Source organism: Calonectris borealis, chromosome 17, assembly GCF_964195595.1.
Source record: "Calonectris borealis chromosome 17, bCalBor7.hap1.2, whole genome shotgun sequence".
Taxonomy (NCBI): domain Eukaryota; kingdom Metazoa; phylum Chordata; class Aves; order Procellariiformes; family Procellariidae; genus Calonectris; species Calonectris borealis.
The window spans coordinates 12,243,481-12,257,551 of NC_134328.1; the positions used below are offsets into that span (position 1 = coordinate 12,243,481).

The window sequence follows — 14,071 nt, forward strand, 5'->3', positions numbered from 1 at the left end:
GCAGGACACGATGCAATACAAGTTGCACGGCCCCTGTGCTAGAGCTGTTCCCATGAAGAAAGAATTACTATCTATAATGCTCATCTCTTCATAAGAAAACATATTTGTTATACCAGATCTTTACAGTTGCTAGTTTGTTTCAAGTGTTCAGAAAACAAGTACACAACTCAAGGCTTCATTTAGTGACAAATGCTTCTCAACTTGGAAGCTTTTAGATGACAAACGTGAAGAACAGTCATACTTCATTTGCATTGTTACTTTCCCATCGACTACGACAGTTACTACAGTTCACGTTAAAGTACACTGTTACAACACGGGATGAGGACAGAGTTGGATGAAGAGTCTCCCAAGCACTTTTATGCTGCTACACACCTGAGTCTACCAAAAACTGAGACAGTCCTTACATGGCTGAGACGTCCTCTAAGTCCACCCAAGCAGATTAGTTTCTCAGGGATTGTCCTGCTCAACTGCAGCATTATGTGCTGTAGTGCTCCAAGCCAGCTCTGCCTACACTTACCTTGCATGTACGTAGGGCAGTAAAATAGCAATAGTTTTTTTACATCATCCCATACTTCTCAGAGAGGATTCTCACCTGTCTTTTTCGGGGTGGGGGGGATGGGGGGAAGGGTATGGGGGATGTGTGTAAATGTCCAACCTGAACGCTGCAGAGCTCTTCATAAAGAGATCAAGGATTTAGATCCAATTGTGATTGTCATGAATAATTTAATAATAATTTCTGTTTATGGCCTAAGAACTAGCAAGTATAAAAACACTCAAAATACCCTTTACAACAACAACAGAAAAACTTTTTCTTTAATTTTCCTACCTATTCTCTGATGAAAGAGTCTTTACTGGCAAGAACGTTAAGTACAATAAAACCTGTGTAGTTGATAACATAATGCTGGAATTAGGGACATGATATAGGTCTGGCCTTGTAACAGAAGCTGAAAATTACAGAATAGCTGGTTTAGAGTAGTGTAAAGCATGAAGTATTTTATACCTGCATCTTTAGCACTTAAGCACAAGTATCATCTAGAATCAAATCTCAGCATATTCAGTGGGACTGGAGATGCTCATAAACAGCATTTACAAATACTTACATAGAGCCCAAAAGAGAAAAGGTTTGTTCCTTTCAAATAATTTCAGAGATTATCACACAGAAGGCTATTGTGTGCTAATTTGGACACTTTTCTCCATAAATAAGCAATATAAAAAGCCTTAATTTTTTCATATCAGGGTAGACACATGAGATTTCCAGAAACCAAAAATTAACTCAAATCTTGAGGACCATGAATGACATTAACAAAGCCATCATTGCATTATACAAAGTCTTTTGTAGCAGTAGAGGTTTAAGATATCCACCTACCCTAGGCTGTTCATTTCAGCTCATGCATCACCTTTTCCTGTCTCCATTCTGTCTGCTGCCTTGATTGCAGAAGCACAACTGCTTGTGGAGCTGTTCTGTGAAACAGATTAAAACAGTGATCTGACTTTCTTTCTGCAGAGTCTGTTTAAGTCAGTTTGGTTCCCTGACTTATTTCACAGAACAGTACCACCTATATTTGTGTCAACACAACATCCTAAGGCTGTAGCTTTGTAAAAACTCAGACCTAGCATTATCATCCAGCACTGCCCTCCTCCAAACCCTCACGCATGGCCCAGTCGTGCTGGTGGAAGCATCTGTACAGCTACACAGAAAACTGTATTTGGGTTAAAGCATCTTGTTTTCCACTTGCTTAGTTTTAATCCATATCAATACCCCAGCCCGCATCAGAACATGGCACCACAAGCACTTTTAATATCTGCTGGGAGAAGGGAGTACAGAGTCTGTAAAAAAAGCAAGACTGAAACTACTTGCCCAGTGGTAGGGTGATGCCTTATGCAGGTGAAAGGATATCTGAAACTCAAGATACTGATCTGCAACTCAAGTTATATACAGTTTGTAAATTCTTGAAGAACAGTTGTGAGTTCTCAAAGAATGGCCCACTTGATCAACAGCAGGACTACTGAGCACCTGAATAATTGGATAATTCCTAACTGGAAGAGGACAGAAAGCATTAGTGTTAGGATTTCAGCATTTATGGCCATATCCAGGTTAGAATTTACCCATCTTAGAAGATCTGAATGTTGCTTGGAAGCACCAAGTATTTAGACTTGATTCTATTCAAACGTATCTTGAGGGATGTAGTATCTACTTCAACTTTGTCATGTGATGACAAATGCTGCTGTATGTAGCTACAAGATCCAGACTTTCAGCAAATTACTTTTGAATCTCAATGGTCCTGTATCCCTAAGTCATTCAGTATAGTTATTAGCTCATTAAAATCCTATTTCACTTCTTTTCTCATAGAGCAAGTGCAATTCTAACATTTCCCGTGCTCAGAAGAACCTAGGAAGACCTAAACCTAACTACTCATTTACTGCATTCCCTCATCTGAAAAATAATTCAGTTACATACAAAAAGAGAAAGACTGAACATTATAAAGTCCTGTTTTCACAATGTTAGTATAAGGAGTTTCATTGTCTCTTGACAAACGCTACTGCAGTTTAAATCGTGACACATAGTAAACTATGAATTTGATTGTTTTCATTAACAAATTTCTTTTTTCACAGAAAGCATCAAGGCTGTAATAAGAGGGCTCTTGACATAAATGTGACTAAGCAGCAGGAGTTAATTAAGTAGGACAATGAGTAAGCATTTATGGGTGTGATAGGAGACCCAGCTGATTTAATTGCTAGTCTAATTATCAATTAGAGAATCAAGAAATGGCATGTAAGTGAAATATTCTATTTGTTGATAGTTTAATGATTTTTAGAGACCCAGAAGAGCAGTATTAATTGCTATTTTAGGACTACAGGAGTAGTTTTTTTTCTCCTCTTACTCAAATATAGGTTCTTAGTACTTCTAAAATGACTAATAAATGTATATACAGTCTTCTCATACACAAATATTTAAGGCCTTTAGATCCTTTACTCTATAAAAAAAAACAAATAAAAAGCTAGCAATTAAGCATTCAAACACAGTACCTATAAACCACGCAGCTTAGGTCAAAACCTTTCTGCATTTATTTTATAATAAGGATAATAACTGTCCTACGGTGTGAAAAAATCACATTAACTATTTACAGTGTGTTTGCACAAGCCAGTTTCCAGACAAAAAGAAAGGGGTCAGGGAACTATTTAAACCCATAAGGGCAAAAAGCCAGTTGGCTACATTCAGTGTTGAAATGTTTTATAAAGCAACTGCAAGAAAATAAAATTACAAAAAAAATGATGGAGAGCCAAAAATATTAATATATTGGAACACAGTGAACTTTTTACAAGCTGTAAATATTTTTTGGGTTCTCATATATAACCCATAAAGTATGTTGAGGTCTTTCTCAGAACTTCTAATATTAGCATGTAGTTTGTAAAGAACAACATCTACCAGAAAAAGAGATCAGAAAGACATTCTATGTCACAAGACTGATGTTATTTCCAACTACAATTACCAAAAGATAATTTTGGTATATATCAAGAGGACCTAGGAACTGGAGAGAGAAGGTTAAAAAAAATAGGAAACAGAAGCAAACGCCCATCATAGCACAATCAGTCTGAGCTTTGGACACGTTAACAAGCTGATTCTTACCAAAATAAAAAACCAGCATCCTTCAAACATTTTTCATGTCCATTACAAACAATTAAAAATACTGCAAGTTTTTGGCTGTTGAACAACAGGTTTAAAATAGACTCTTAACAACTCAGCATCCAGAAAGGTGTCCAACTATTTGTTTTCTGCTGAGCCTAGCTAATCAGTAAGTTACTGAGTTTAGACAACACCTCTTCCTCTGAAATATGGCTAACTCCTCAAGCAAGGTAACAGCTTTTCATCAGCTTAATCCAAACCTGTTTTCCCTACTGAATAACATTTTAAAAAACCAACACGCAAAGCCACTCCCAAAAAATTATCGACAACATCAAGTGCACTTTCCCTGGTTTCCTGAAGGCCGTAAAGAAAACAAAGAATAGGCATTTTTAGCCTTTCACCTGAGAGACGCGGTGATGGTATCGCTCCAGAAGGGTTACTCCCGCCGCCAGTGTGGGGGACGACAGGACAAAGAAGCGAAGGGGTCGCCGCCAGAGAAAACCATCGCCTCAGGGAGCGCAGGAGAGCGTCGACGGTTACAAGCGCGCGCCTGTCCTTCCCGCCCTTTTGTAACCGCCGCCCGCACGAGCACCGCCTCCGCTGCCGTCGCCCAGCAACGCCCAAGCCGCGAGGGCCCGGCCCGGCGCTCGGCCCCGCGCCGCCCCCCGCTCCCCGCCGGGGGACATGGCGCACCGGCGCACCGACCCGGCCCAGCCGTGCAACTTCGTAGCGCGGGACAACTGCTGGTAACGGTCCCAGCCCTCCCCTCACAGCCGGCGTCCCCGGGCCTCCTCTGTTGCTTCTCTCCGGCCGCCTCCTTGCCCCCCCGCCCGAGGCAGCCTGTCCCCGGCAGCTCCGCGCTTAGCGCCCGCTTTCAGGCGGGCGAGGGCTGAAGGAATTTGTTCATATGTTCACTTCACGTGTGTTTGTAAAGTGTGTGTGCTCGTTCAGAAGCTGCCAATCTGCAAAAAGCCCAAGGCTTTTGGTACCCTCAGGTGGCAGAGCCCTGAGTTGGACAGGCAAAGCAGCGAGCGACAGACTCGAAGCAGCCAGCGCTGCCCATGTGCTCCAGCGTTTCCCTCCATCCCCCCTCTGGGTGTGAGGAACGGGGAGCAGGGCCAGGGCAGAGCGGGGGACAAAGGGTCATTTCATCAGACAATAGTAAATGAAAGTATGTATGAAAGGACATTGGTGCTTACTTTTCAAGTTTTTCAAAAAATGTGTCATAGAAAATTTGACCTCCAATTCCTAACATAAACGTAATTCTCAAGGAAGTGCATTCACACCTACTGTTTCATTTCCAACTTATGGAAAATATTTCCCCATTACCTCCAAGTCAGGCAATTGTTAACTCATACCTAAACTTGCTGTTTTGAGGTAAAGGTCTAAAGATTCATGCTAAAGTGCTCTGCTTTGTGACATTAGTAGTTGGGTTTGCATTGGGTTTTTTTTAATGAAAACTCTCAAAAAGTTATCTTAAATATTTCTTTGTTTCAGGAAAAAATACACTGAAATTGAACTAGAAGCTGCAAGAAGATGGTGTCAGAAATGGGGATTCTTGAAAACACCCCTTGAGGAGGTAAAATTGAATGGCATGTAAGCAACACATGAAATTTACTTGTACACAAATGTATCTGGACACAAAATTATGAGAGCACAGAAGACTAGAAAAATACTGAGTATGCTTTACTAAGCTAGGTTCCGAGGTAACAAGTGCACTACTTTTAAGATGGGTTCAAAGTTTCAGTTTTCCTCTGAATAAAATATGGCAAGTGGTAATTTATATGCTATGCATATTCTGATATATTTCTCTTGAGAAACATGACTCCCAATAGTGTTAACAAGTACTAGATGCACACTGACAGGAAAATATTTCCCCTTTGTCTACCCATATGGTAGTTTAAAAATCAAGGGGAAAAGGTTCTAGCTAATTAAATTTTCAGTGGGGGAATTTACAACAAACGAAAATATTTGGAGAGATGTCTATTCTCAATGATGTTTAGATAATAGAATATAGTAGCACATAATGTTACATTTGGAATCACTGTATTTTGTTGCTAAAGAACAGGATTGATGCAGTTACAAATGTATTTTCCATGGGGCTAGAAGTACTTAATCTGTTATAGGATTTTTTGAAAATTGCTGCAGGCATCCAGGTTAGCACCTTTGAAAACTTTGGTCCTCTGGGCGTCAACATCCATCCTTGATAACAATGATCTGTCATGCATACCACCTTAGTACAGTACTAATAGATCTACAGCTGAAAAGTTGACAAACTATGCATTGTTACTATTGGTGAACATGTGTATTTAGCATTTATTAATCTTTGTTTTGTGGTCATATAAGATATATATAAGATGCAGTTCTAGCCCTTTTTGGACCAGTGATGTAGTTAAAAGAGTTGGAATAACTCAGCAATATTTAGCTTTTCATCTGAAATTGAGAATCCCTTTCTGAAATCAGAAAGTACGTTACTATAATTTCCAAAGCACTACAATAAGTAAACCTGTTTTAGATGGAAAGAACAGGAAGTTCAGATGCAACATGAGGGCAATGGTGTAGATATCAGCTATTACAGCATATTTCAAAAGATAGAGAGTCCAATTTTTAATGTTGATGTTTTGGTTTTAGTTGATTGAAGGTGAAAAGAAAGAAAATACAAAGCCCAAGGTAGAGCTTCCAGAACATCTGCGGGTTCGACCTGTGACACCTGTGGAAAAATACATTAAGGTTAGAAAATTAGATTTTAAAATTGCAATACAGCAATATCTGTCTTAAGAAACCACACAAGCTCTAAAAATCAGTTGTCATGTAGAGGTGGGCCTTTAACTAAAGGTCAAACTAAATTGTATTTGCAACCCAAGCAATGCTTTAAAAGCATTCATGTAAGACAAGGAATTGCCCTTTGGATATGGTTGTTAGTTCACAGAGCTTTCACTGTACATAATTATCTTTCTGTAAAGCACCTCCCCTGTGCACTCCTCTGTGATATCTAGGAACAGAACAGTCAACTGTACAGCTTACATTCATTGCTCAAATACACGTATAGATGTCTTACTTCAAGGCTTATCATAACCTTAACTCTCAGTTTTAACTATTGGTTAAGATGCAGACATTTTTCTAGCTTTATTTAAGACAGTATTCTTTTTGGCAGAGACATGCCTCTGTCCTCTTTAGTGGCATAAATTAGATTAGCCAGAAGAAGCCAGTTCTAATGAGCCAATTCATAACTATTTGGTTTTATATTATATGATTTATATTCACAGATTCAGACAGATTCAAACAGCTGGAAATCAGAGTGGAATGTGACTGATGGTTTGATTTATAAATATACAGTGTCAGAATCACCAGTGAATAGGATAACTATACAGGCAGCTAAATCAGTGACATTGGGCAAGGAACATATTCATAACAGGGGAAGCAGAATATGCTAACAAAAAGAAAGGTTAGTCCACTTAGAGAAGATTAAGGAAACAAAAGAGATTGGAAATTCCTACTTGCTGAACTAGCTTTCTTTCAAAGGATTCCAAGGGTGGGGAGATGAGGTGAGGAAATAGTAAAAGCTCTTACTGAGATTAAATTGAAACAAAAATTAAGAGCTAGTGCTGAGTGTGGCAGAGAAATGAAATGGCAGCATTTCTGCCATTAGTGCTACTTGTTCTTAAGTTTTGTCTCGAGCCTCCAATTTCAGTCAAGTTTACCTCTGCTTCAGCACAGTGAGGGTGTATCTGTGTTAACAAATCAGGCAGACAGTTATCAGCTGCTGAAGTAGCATGCATAGCCTGGTGCATACTGAAACAGGGATCATAGTTTCAATTTCACCTCAGAATCTTTATTTGCTGAGGAAGGTAAGGGTTAGCTGTGATTTAGGTCACCCTTTACATATTCAGAGTGAAGTTTCTTAAGTCCTTATTCAAAACTACATGTCTTTCTGCACACTTACCTTCATGGTAACAGTCATCATATCTGTTCTTCTCTCTAGGTTAGATTAATAATTGCTTCTTCATAGTCCCTTCCCCCAGATCATAAGTGGGACATGATTTCCTTCATTATCCTGCTCAGTGGGTGGCAGTTTTGGCCGTAAAAATTATCTTTTCAGAGGAACTGCTCCACCTAAATATCATAAACATTTTCTAATCTTGGCCAAAGAACAAAGTGAAGCAACTCTGGCAAGAGAACTGAAACATTGTTCTCTTACTGTGTATTTCTCTGCTAAGTCCCCAGATGCTAAAATGATATAACGTGCCCAATTGAGATGATTCAGCCAAAGTAAGCACAGCAGTCAGTGAACAGAGGCTGTTGGCTTTTGTTTTGTTTCCTTTTTAGCTAGATTAGTTGCAGATTAACTTGATGCTTACCCATCTTTTAAAGTAGAAAGAAAGTGGAACGAGTAAGTAGTTCTTGATGCAAAAGCCAGCTTGGTCAGTAATATGTTTAGCATTTGGCCACAAAACTATTATTCCGTAGCTGCATTGCTACCAAATACATTACAGCAAGTATAAAATGCTATTTCTCCTGTTTAGAGAAGTTCACTAGTTTTAAAGATTATTATTATTATTCTGTAAGGAAAAAAGCTAACGCTGAAGATAAAATTCTTCTCATAATAATGTAAAGCCCTTAGAAAGGTATTGAGCGAAACTTAAAACAAAAAAAGAACACTAACGTACACTACTAAAGAATAACTTTGCTTTTTGATTGCCTGTTATACATACCAATTTAGGCACTAAAAGATTTTTTTTTTTTAGAAGGGTGGTAAATGAAAGTTAGTTACTTCATTGGAATTTGGCCATTTTACTTCTCTCTGTCTCTGTGCCTTGCTATAGAATGGGACCTAAATTATTCTAATGACTTTTTAAATTATAAACTATCCTGTATTATAAATCAAACTTGCATGCAACTGGGCTATCTTTCGAAGTTCTTATTTCTTCCACTAATGTCAGTGTGCGTTCAGGATATTAATTCATCAGATTGCATTTAAAACCACTATTTCTAATAAATTCTCATTTCCATCCACACTACAGCACAAAAGAGGATGTTGCATGACAGAAATTACAATCAAAAACCTTTTAATCATTGAATTCTACATGTTACTTTTATTCTAGGTGATTCCATCTCCTCCAGTACCTAAGACTACCCAGGGATTTATTGGCTGGAGATCAGCGGTTCCAGGGTTGGAACTTGAACGTGATTTTCAAATCCAAAGCTGCAAAGGAACCTTTTTTAAGGATTTGAAGTGGCCATGTGAGCCCTCTGACTGACACTAAAAAGTAACAGGCACATAGATCCATTTGCATCCCTAAGTTAACATTATGTAGTGGACTGTTGGACTGTTAAACCTTTATGCTTTAAAAATTATTTATGTAAACATCCACAATCATTTTAGTAAGTGTGAACATTTTCATGTAGCATTTTACTTGTTACTGATTTTTTGAAATCTATGGCATCCAAGCTGTTGACTTCAGGTTTACTTAGAAGTAACAATGAATAAACTCATATAAGGATCACAGAGGAGGTACTACTTTTATTAGCATTAGTAAGACTATGATTTTAAAATATTTATTGGAAGTCTTTAAAAAACTGATTTTGTAATGACAGAGCACATTTTTACAATTGTTTCTCTATGAAAGCCTCCATTCAGACTCAGTTTCACAGGAGCTTTTTCAAATATAAATATAGAATGCCATGTTCCTGACAATCCAACCCTGCTGCTCATTCCCAATTCATCACTTACCAGTATTGGAGTCTGTGTTTAGAGTTAGTTTTCAATGAGCACTCTGCACTGGCCCACTATTGAGTTGCTCAAGTGCCTGTGCTAGCACAAAAACATCTTTTTTGTACAGAAAGAGAATGAGAAGAGGCAGAGAAGAGTAACTCAAAGCTGCCATGGAACTGCATCCTTGCATTTGAAAAGAAGCTTTCCTCATTAAAAAACAAAACACAACAAACAAAAAAACAAAAAACACCTGCAGAAGAAATAATTATCAGGCTTCATCATAGCGTGTCCACTGCAGCTTGAAAAAAACAGGCAAATCATAAGTATAGTTAAGTCATAATTATTAAATGCATTGTCTTTTGTGTTGTGCGTGCTTTACAGGTAGTTTGTGTAGTTACATACATAAGTAATCAAGTAGTTCCCAGTGCAGCTGCTTGATTGGTATAAATAAAGTATACAAAGGCCACAGTGACACAAAGTCACTTTCAAAAATCAGTTTTAGTATCAAAACAGGTTTTTTTTTCAATTAGTTGATCAGAATGCAAATGTGTTACAAAGTATTTATGTTGCTTCAGTTTTGTTTATACCAATACTTATACCAACCAGGAGTGGTGAAAGACTCAGAAACAGTAGGCAATTGCACTGGGAACTACTGGTGTAGCTACCTCAGTGCTATGGAATTCAGTCTTGCACTTCATTACCTGGAGATTTGCCAGGACTTTTGGAAACTCAGAAGGAGACTCATTTAGTTGTAGCAACTATTTGCAGGATATACTTCTGATAACATGTTTAAACTACAAGATTGTTTAAACAAATAACAGCCTCCAAGAAATCAACACAGGCAGCTCCTTGTAACTCCTTATTACTTAAAGAGAAAAGACTTTTTAATCCTGCTGCAAGATCTCCTTTGTATTCTGCAGCTATCAATATCTACTTCTTGAGTCAGCAGTAAGTCCTTGGCTTTCATAGCAGTAGGTCAGCAGCTAGTGTTTGTTCTTTCCTTCTTCCCAAGAAATGACTCACAATGATCAACATCCCACCTATGTTTTTTTACATCCAGTTCCAAATGCCCACAAAATAATAATATTTTACTTTTTCCATATTCTTTACAAAAAATGGAGAAGTGACTCATATCCTTTGGAAAGATTACCCAAGAATGAGAATACATAGCAGAAGTAACTTCAGACACATTACTTAAAAACCAGAATGAAGAATAACTTGGAATCAGACTCTGGAAATTTAAGCTAAATTGCAGCTTAGCTACTAACTCTAACATGTGTAAACTGTTCTTTGAACAAGCAAGATAATCGTAAGAACACTATTTTAAATCGGTGTGCTTTCTTGTCATTGCTAGGTTTGTATCTCTATTTTAATCACATGGTTCTTCAGTTTATTTTAAGGTCACGTATATATCCTCTTATTCTTGTCTGATTTATATAAACAAGTATAGTAAAGATTAATATGTAATTTAGTAGCAACAAAATTACATTAATTCAGGCCAAATGAAAGGGGAGCTTCAAGACCACTGTTTTTTAAAAAATGTTATATTAAAAAACCAAAGCTGGCACCTAATATCCAGTAGATGTTTGTATGAAGTGAAATCCAAATCCGCATGAGTCATGGTTTGATTTTGAAAACCAAAATAAATTCTTTGTCCAGCATCTACAGTTGGACATTTCTAAATCTTATTCCCAACGTCTGAATATTAACTCTGTACTAACAGTAAGGTTTTTTATTACCCTTTCCATCATTTAAGGTACCTTTACTTCAGGAGATACTTTGATGTAACCTAATTTGGGATGTGTAAGGAGTATTGTCTAAAATTTGAACTCATTCCTCTAGCATAAATCTGTCAGTTGTGAATGGATCTATGTATTTGGGGTTTTGGTATTCAAGAATATGTGAAACTATAAACCTGACTATTTCTTTTCCCAACACTTTTAGTTTGACCCTTTATACCTGAAAAAATTGTGTAGAAGTTGTGGATTTGTCCTGACAAAGGACTGCCCAGTCAACTGCCCGGTCAACTGCCCCAATTGTGAATCCACAAGGCCGCTACAGAATTATTAAATCGCCTTGTAATGTTTCAAACCTGGCATTTAATTTGCGGAAATTAACCTATTTATTGGAGCCAAGTTGGGCACATAAATGTCACTGCACAGCATAAAATATCACACCGTCTCCAAGGTCAGGACAGTGTTAGTAAACTCAGTGCACACACTGGGGAAATGCTTCAAAGCAAAATTAAATCACTTCAAAAATGCAGCAAAAGTCAAGACAATTTTAATTCTATATAGAAGTCTTAGAACTCTGCTTCTGTGCAAGTCAGAGCAGAATGGGATGTTTGTAAACATATATAAAAAGTTATGCAGTTTATTTTTAACCAAAATTTGAAAAGATGCAAGTGTATTTACATGTCTTCTATGGTTCAATCTAAATTTCATTTCGTGTAGTCTTTTGTAAAGCTTTTGGTGGTCTAAAGTCCATGTTAGCAAAGTGGTATGCATATCAATTCCTCCTTAGTTGACTAAAATTTTTCAGAAAAGTGAAGCCATCTTGTCTTTTGACTGTTGTTTTCAGATAAACTAGTCCTTTGTTAATAGGCTCATTTTAAAGAAGAACTATGGATGATGCTTTCAGAATTGCATATGCAAAAATTTTACTGTATTTGATACACAGTCACCACAGCAAGATATGAAAATAGGTCGGCCATACATCTTTTGTCACCATGGATGTGTGCCTGCATATACTTTCCTGGGTGTGTGATGAAATAATAGTAGAGGCTTAAATGACAGTTGTATTTAAGTTGAAAAACTATGAAATCAGAATTATCTTTCTCACAAGCACTTGCTTTATAAACAACAAAATTGGGTGACAAAAACCTGGTGCGTTTTCCTTCACAATGTGTTCTTTTCTGTGCTGTTAGAACTGGCATAGAACTGGCACTTGCTTTTTATAATTTCATTAATATATGATATTTTATCAGGAGCTCAGAGTGGAAAGATTATTATTTATTTAAAATGCATTTTGCATCAGAGAATAAAGATTGTTTATTAGATGATAGTGAAATGGTGATTCCAAATAAGTAGCGCTACTCAAATTGCAGTCACCATACAAATGTTGCTGTACATTATGAAAGAAGCAAAATGAAAAGCAACCACAGCATGTGCATAGCCAATTGATCTAGCTACTTTAAAAGGTGGCCGCTTAGAGAATAAATCTAATCACTATTCTGCATGAGACATTTCTACAAAGTTACATGCTGTGACTATCCTAATGGATACCCACTGCAGTCCTAAGTTTGTGCAAAAATTACTGTCTCCAGTTCCTGCTATTGGCTACTCTGTCAGCCTGAAGTAACTTTAATTCTGAGATTGTTTGCCTTACAAAACAGAGGAGGTAATTTTTTTTTTTCTTTTCAGAGACTTAAGGCTCCCCATTCACACATATAATTTCCCCCTTTAGTGAAGGATTCTTTGTGGTTTCTTCCACATTCTACAAAGTACCAAAGCGACAAACACTAGTCTAACATAGTCACTGGCAACCAGACCAGAAATCTGTACTCCCGTGTGAAGCCCAACCCAGGTCACTTCTTGCATTAGATTCCTAAATGTGTTGTATTTAGCTCCCCTTGAAACCATAAGTGTCAGTGTAGCAAGACAGATAAGGTCCACTCACAGACTATTACCTTCTTCCTGACTCCTGTGGTTTTCACATCCCATCAAATTGTTATTTAACTAGTTGAAAGCATGTCGAACCATTTCATAGGACCATAGTGTAATAAATTTAACTGTACTGGAAAATGATACCGTTGTGCTGTGAAACTGATCAGGTTGCCAGTGAACAAAGCATTGCCCTTTCAGTCTGCTCGATCATACATGGAAAAGATCAGCAGTATTAAGAAATAAATTCAAAACAAAACTAGAAACTTTGTGAAAACAACACAAATCTGATTCATGTTGCACCAGTGAAACAAAACACTGGAAAGGATCGTTATTTTTGTCAGATTAATTGGAGATAATTTTGACCTTAGGGTTTCAGGCTGCACGCACAAGTCTCAAGACTTGCACAGAGAACAGTTCAAAGAGATTAAAAGAATGCTCTTTCCTGTATGCCTCAGTGGTGGATTTATTTCCGTAAGGGTTTCCAATTGGAAATTCTCTGATATAACCTGAAGAGTACCACAGGGCAGCTTTTCATCTCGGTGCCAAAAGATGTAGTGTTCCCACCTTTGAAGTAAGACACACTTACCAGTCTGAGCACTGGGTTTTACAGGCTCTGATAGAGTATGAAACGTCCAAAACCATCCCAGGATGGTAAGCCGCTGGATGTCAAGCACAAGGCTTACAAAGAAACTGGAGGTTGTGTTCATGAATACTGCTCTGAAGCATCTGCATTTCCTCTGCACCATCCACGAACTGCCATGGCTTCAGATGGCCACCACGCAACGCTGTAGCTTAGGGACGGCCTCTCAGCATTTAGGGAGGCAGTTCACCAGATGTTCAGAGAAGAAGGATAAGGTGGGGTCAGATCATCTGATAAGTATAAAAGTAAACATAGCAGGTTAATTTAATTCCTTCTCGTTTAAGCAAATGCAGCTGTATTTACTATAACATGCAAAGTTCTGGCTGGACACATGAGGCAATATATTCGTCAGAACATCATTATGTCTGATCCCCAGTGTAAGATTTTTCCAGCCTTTAATGCTTTAGGTATTCTTATATCAGTACATT

General features: G+C 37.8%; 1 protein-coding gene across 1 annotated transcript; it reads left to right on the forward strand.

Annotated features, from left to right (window-relative positions):
- The first annotated feature begins 4,309 nt into the window (after positions 1–4,309).
- CIMIP1 (ciliary microtubule inner protein 1) lies at positions 4,310–8,883 on the forward strand. The gene is made up of 4 exons (XM_075166096.1): positions 4,310–4,371; positions 5,123–5,204; positions 6,257–6,355; positions 8,728–8,883. Exons 1-4 carry the CDS (start codon positions 4,310–4,312, stop codon positions 8,881–8,883), a joined length of 399 nt encoding a protein of 132 aa, XP_075022197.1.
- The last annotated feature ends 5,188 nt before the right edge of the window (positions 8,884–14,071 follow it).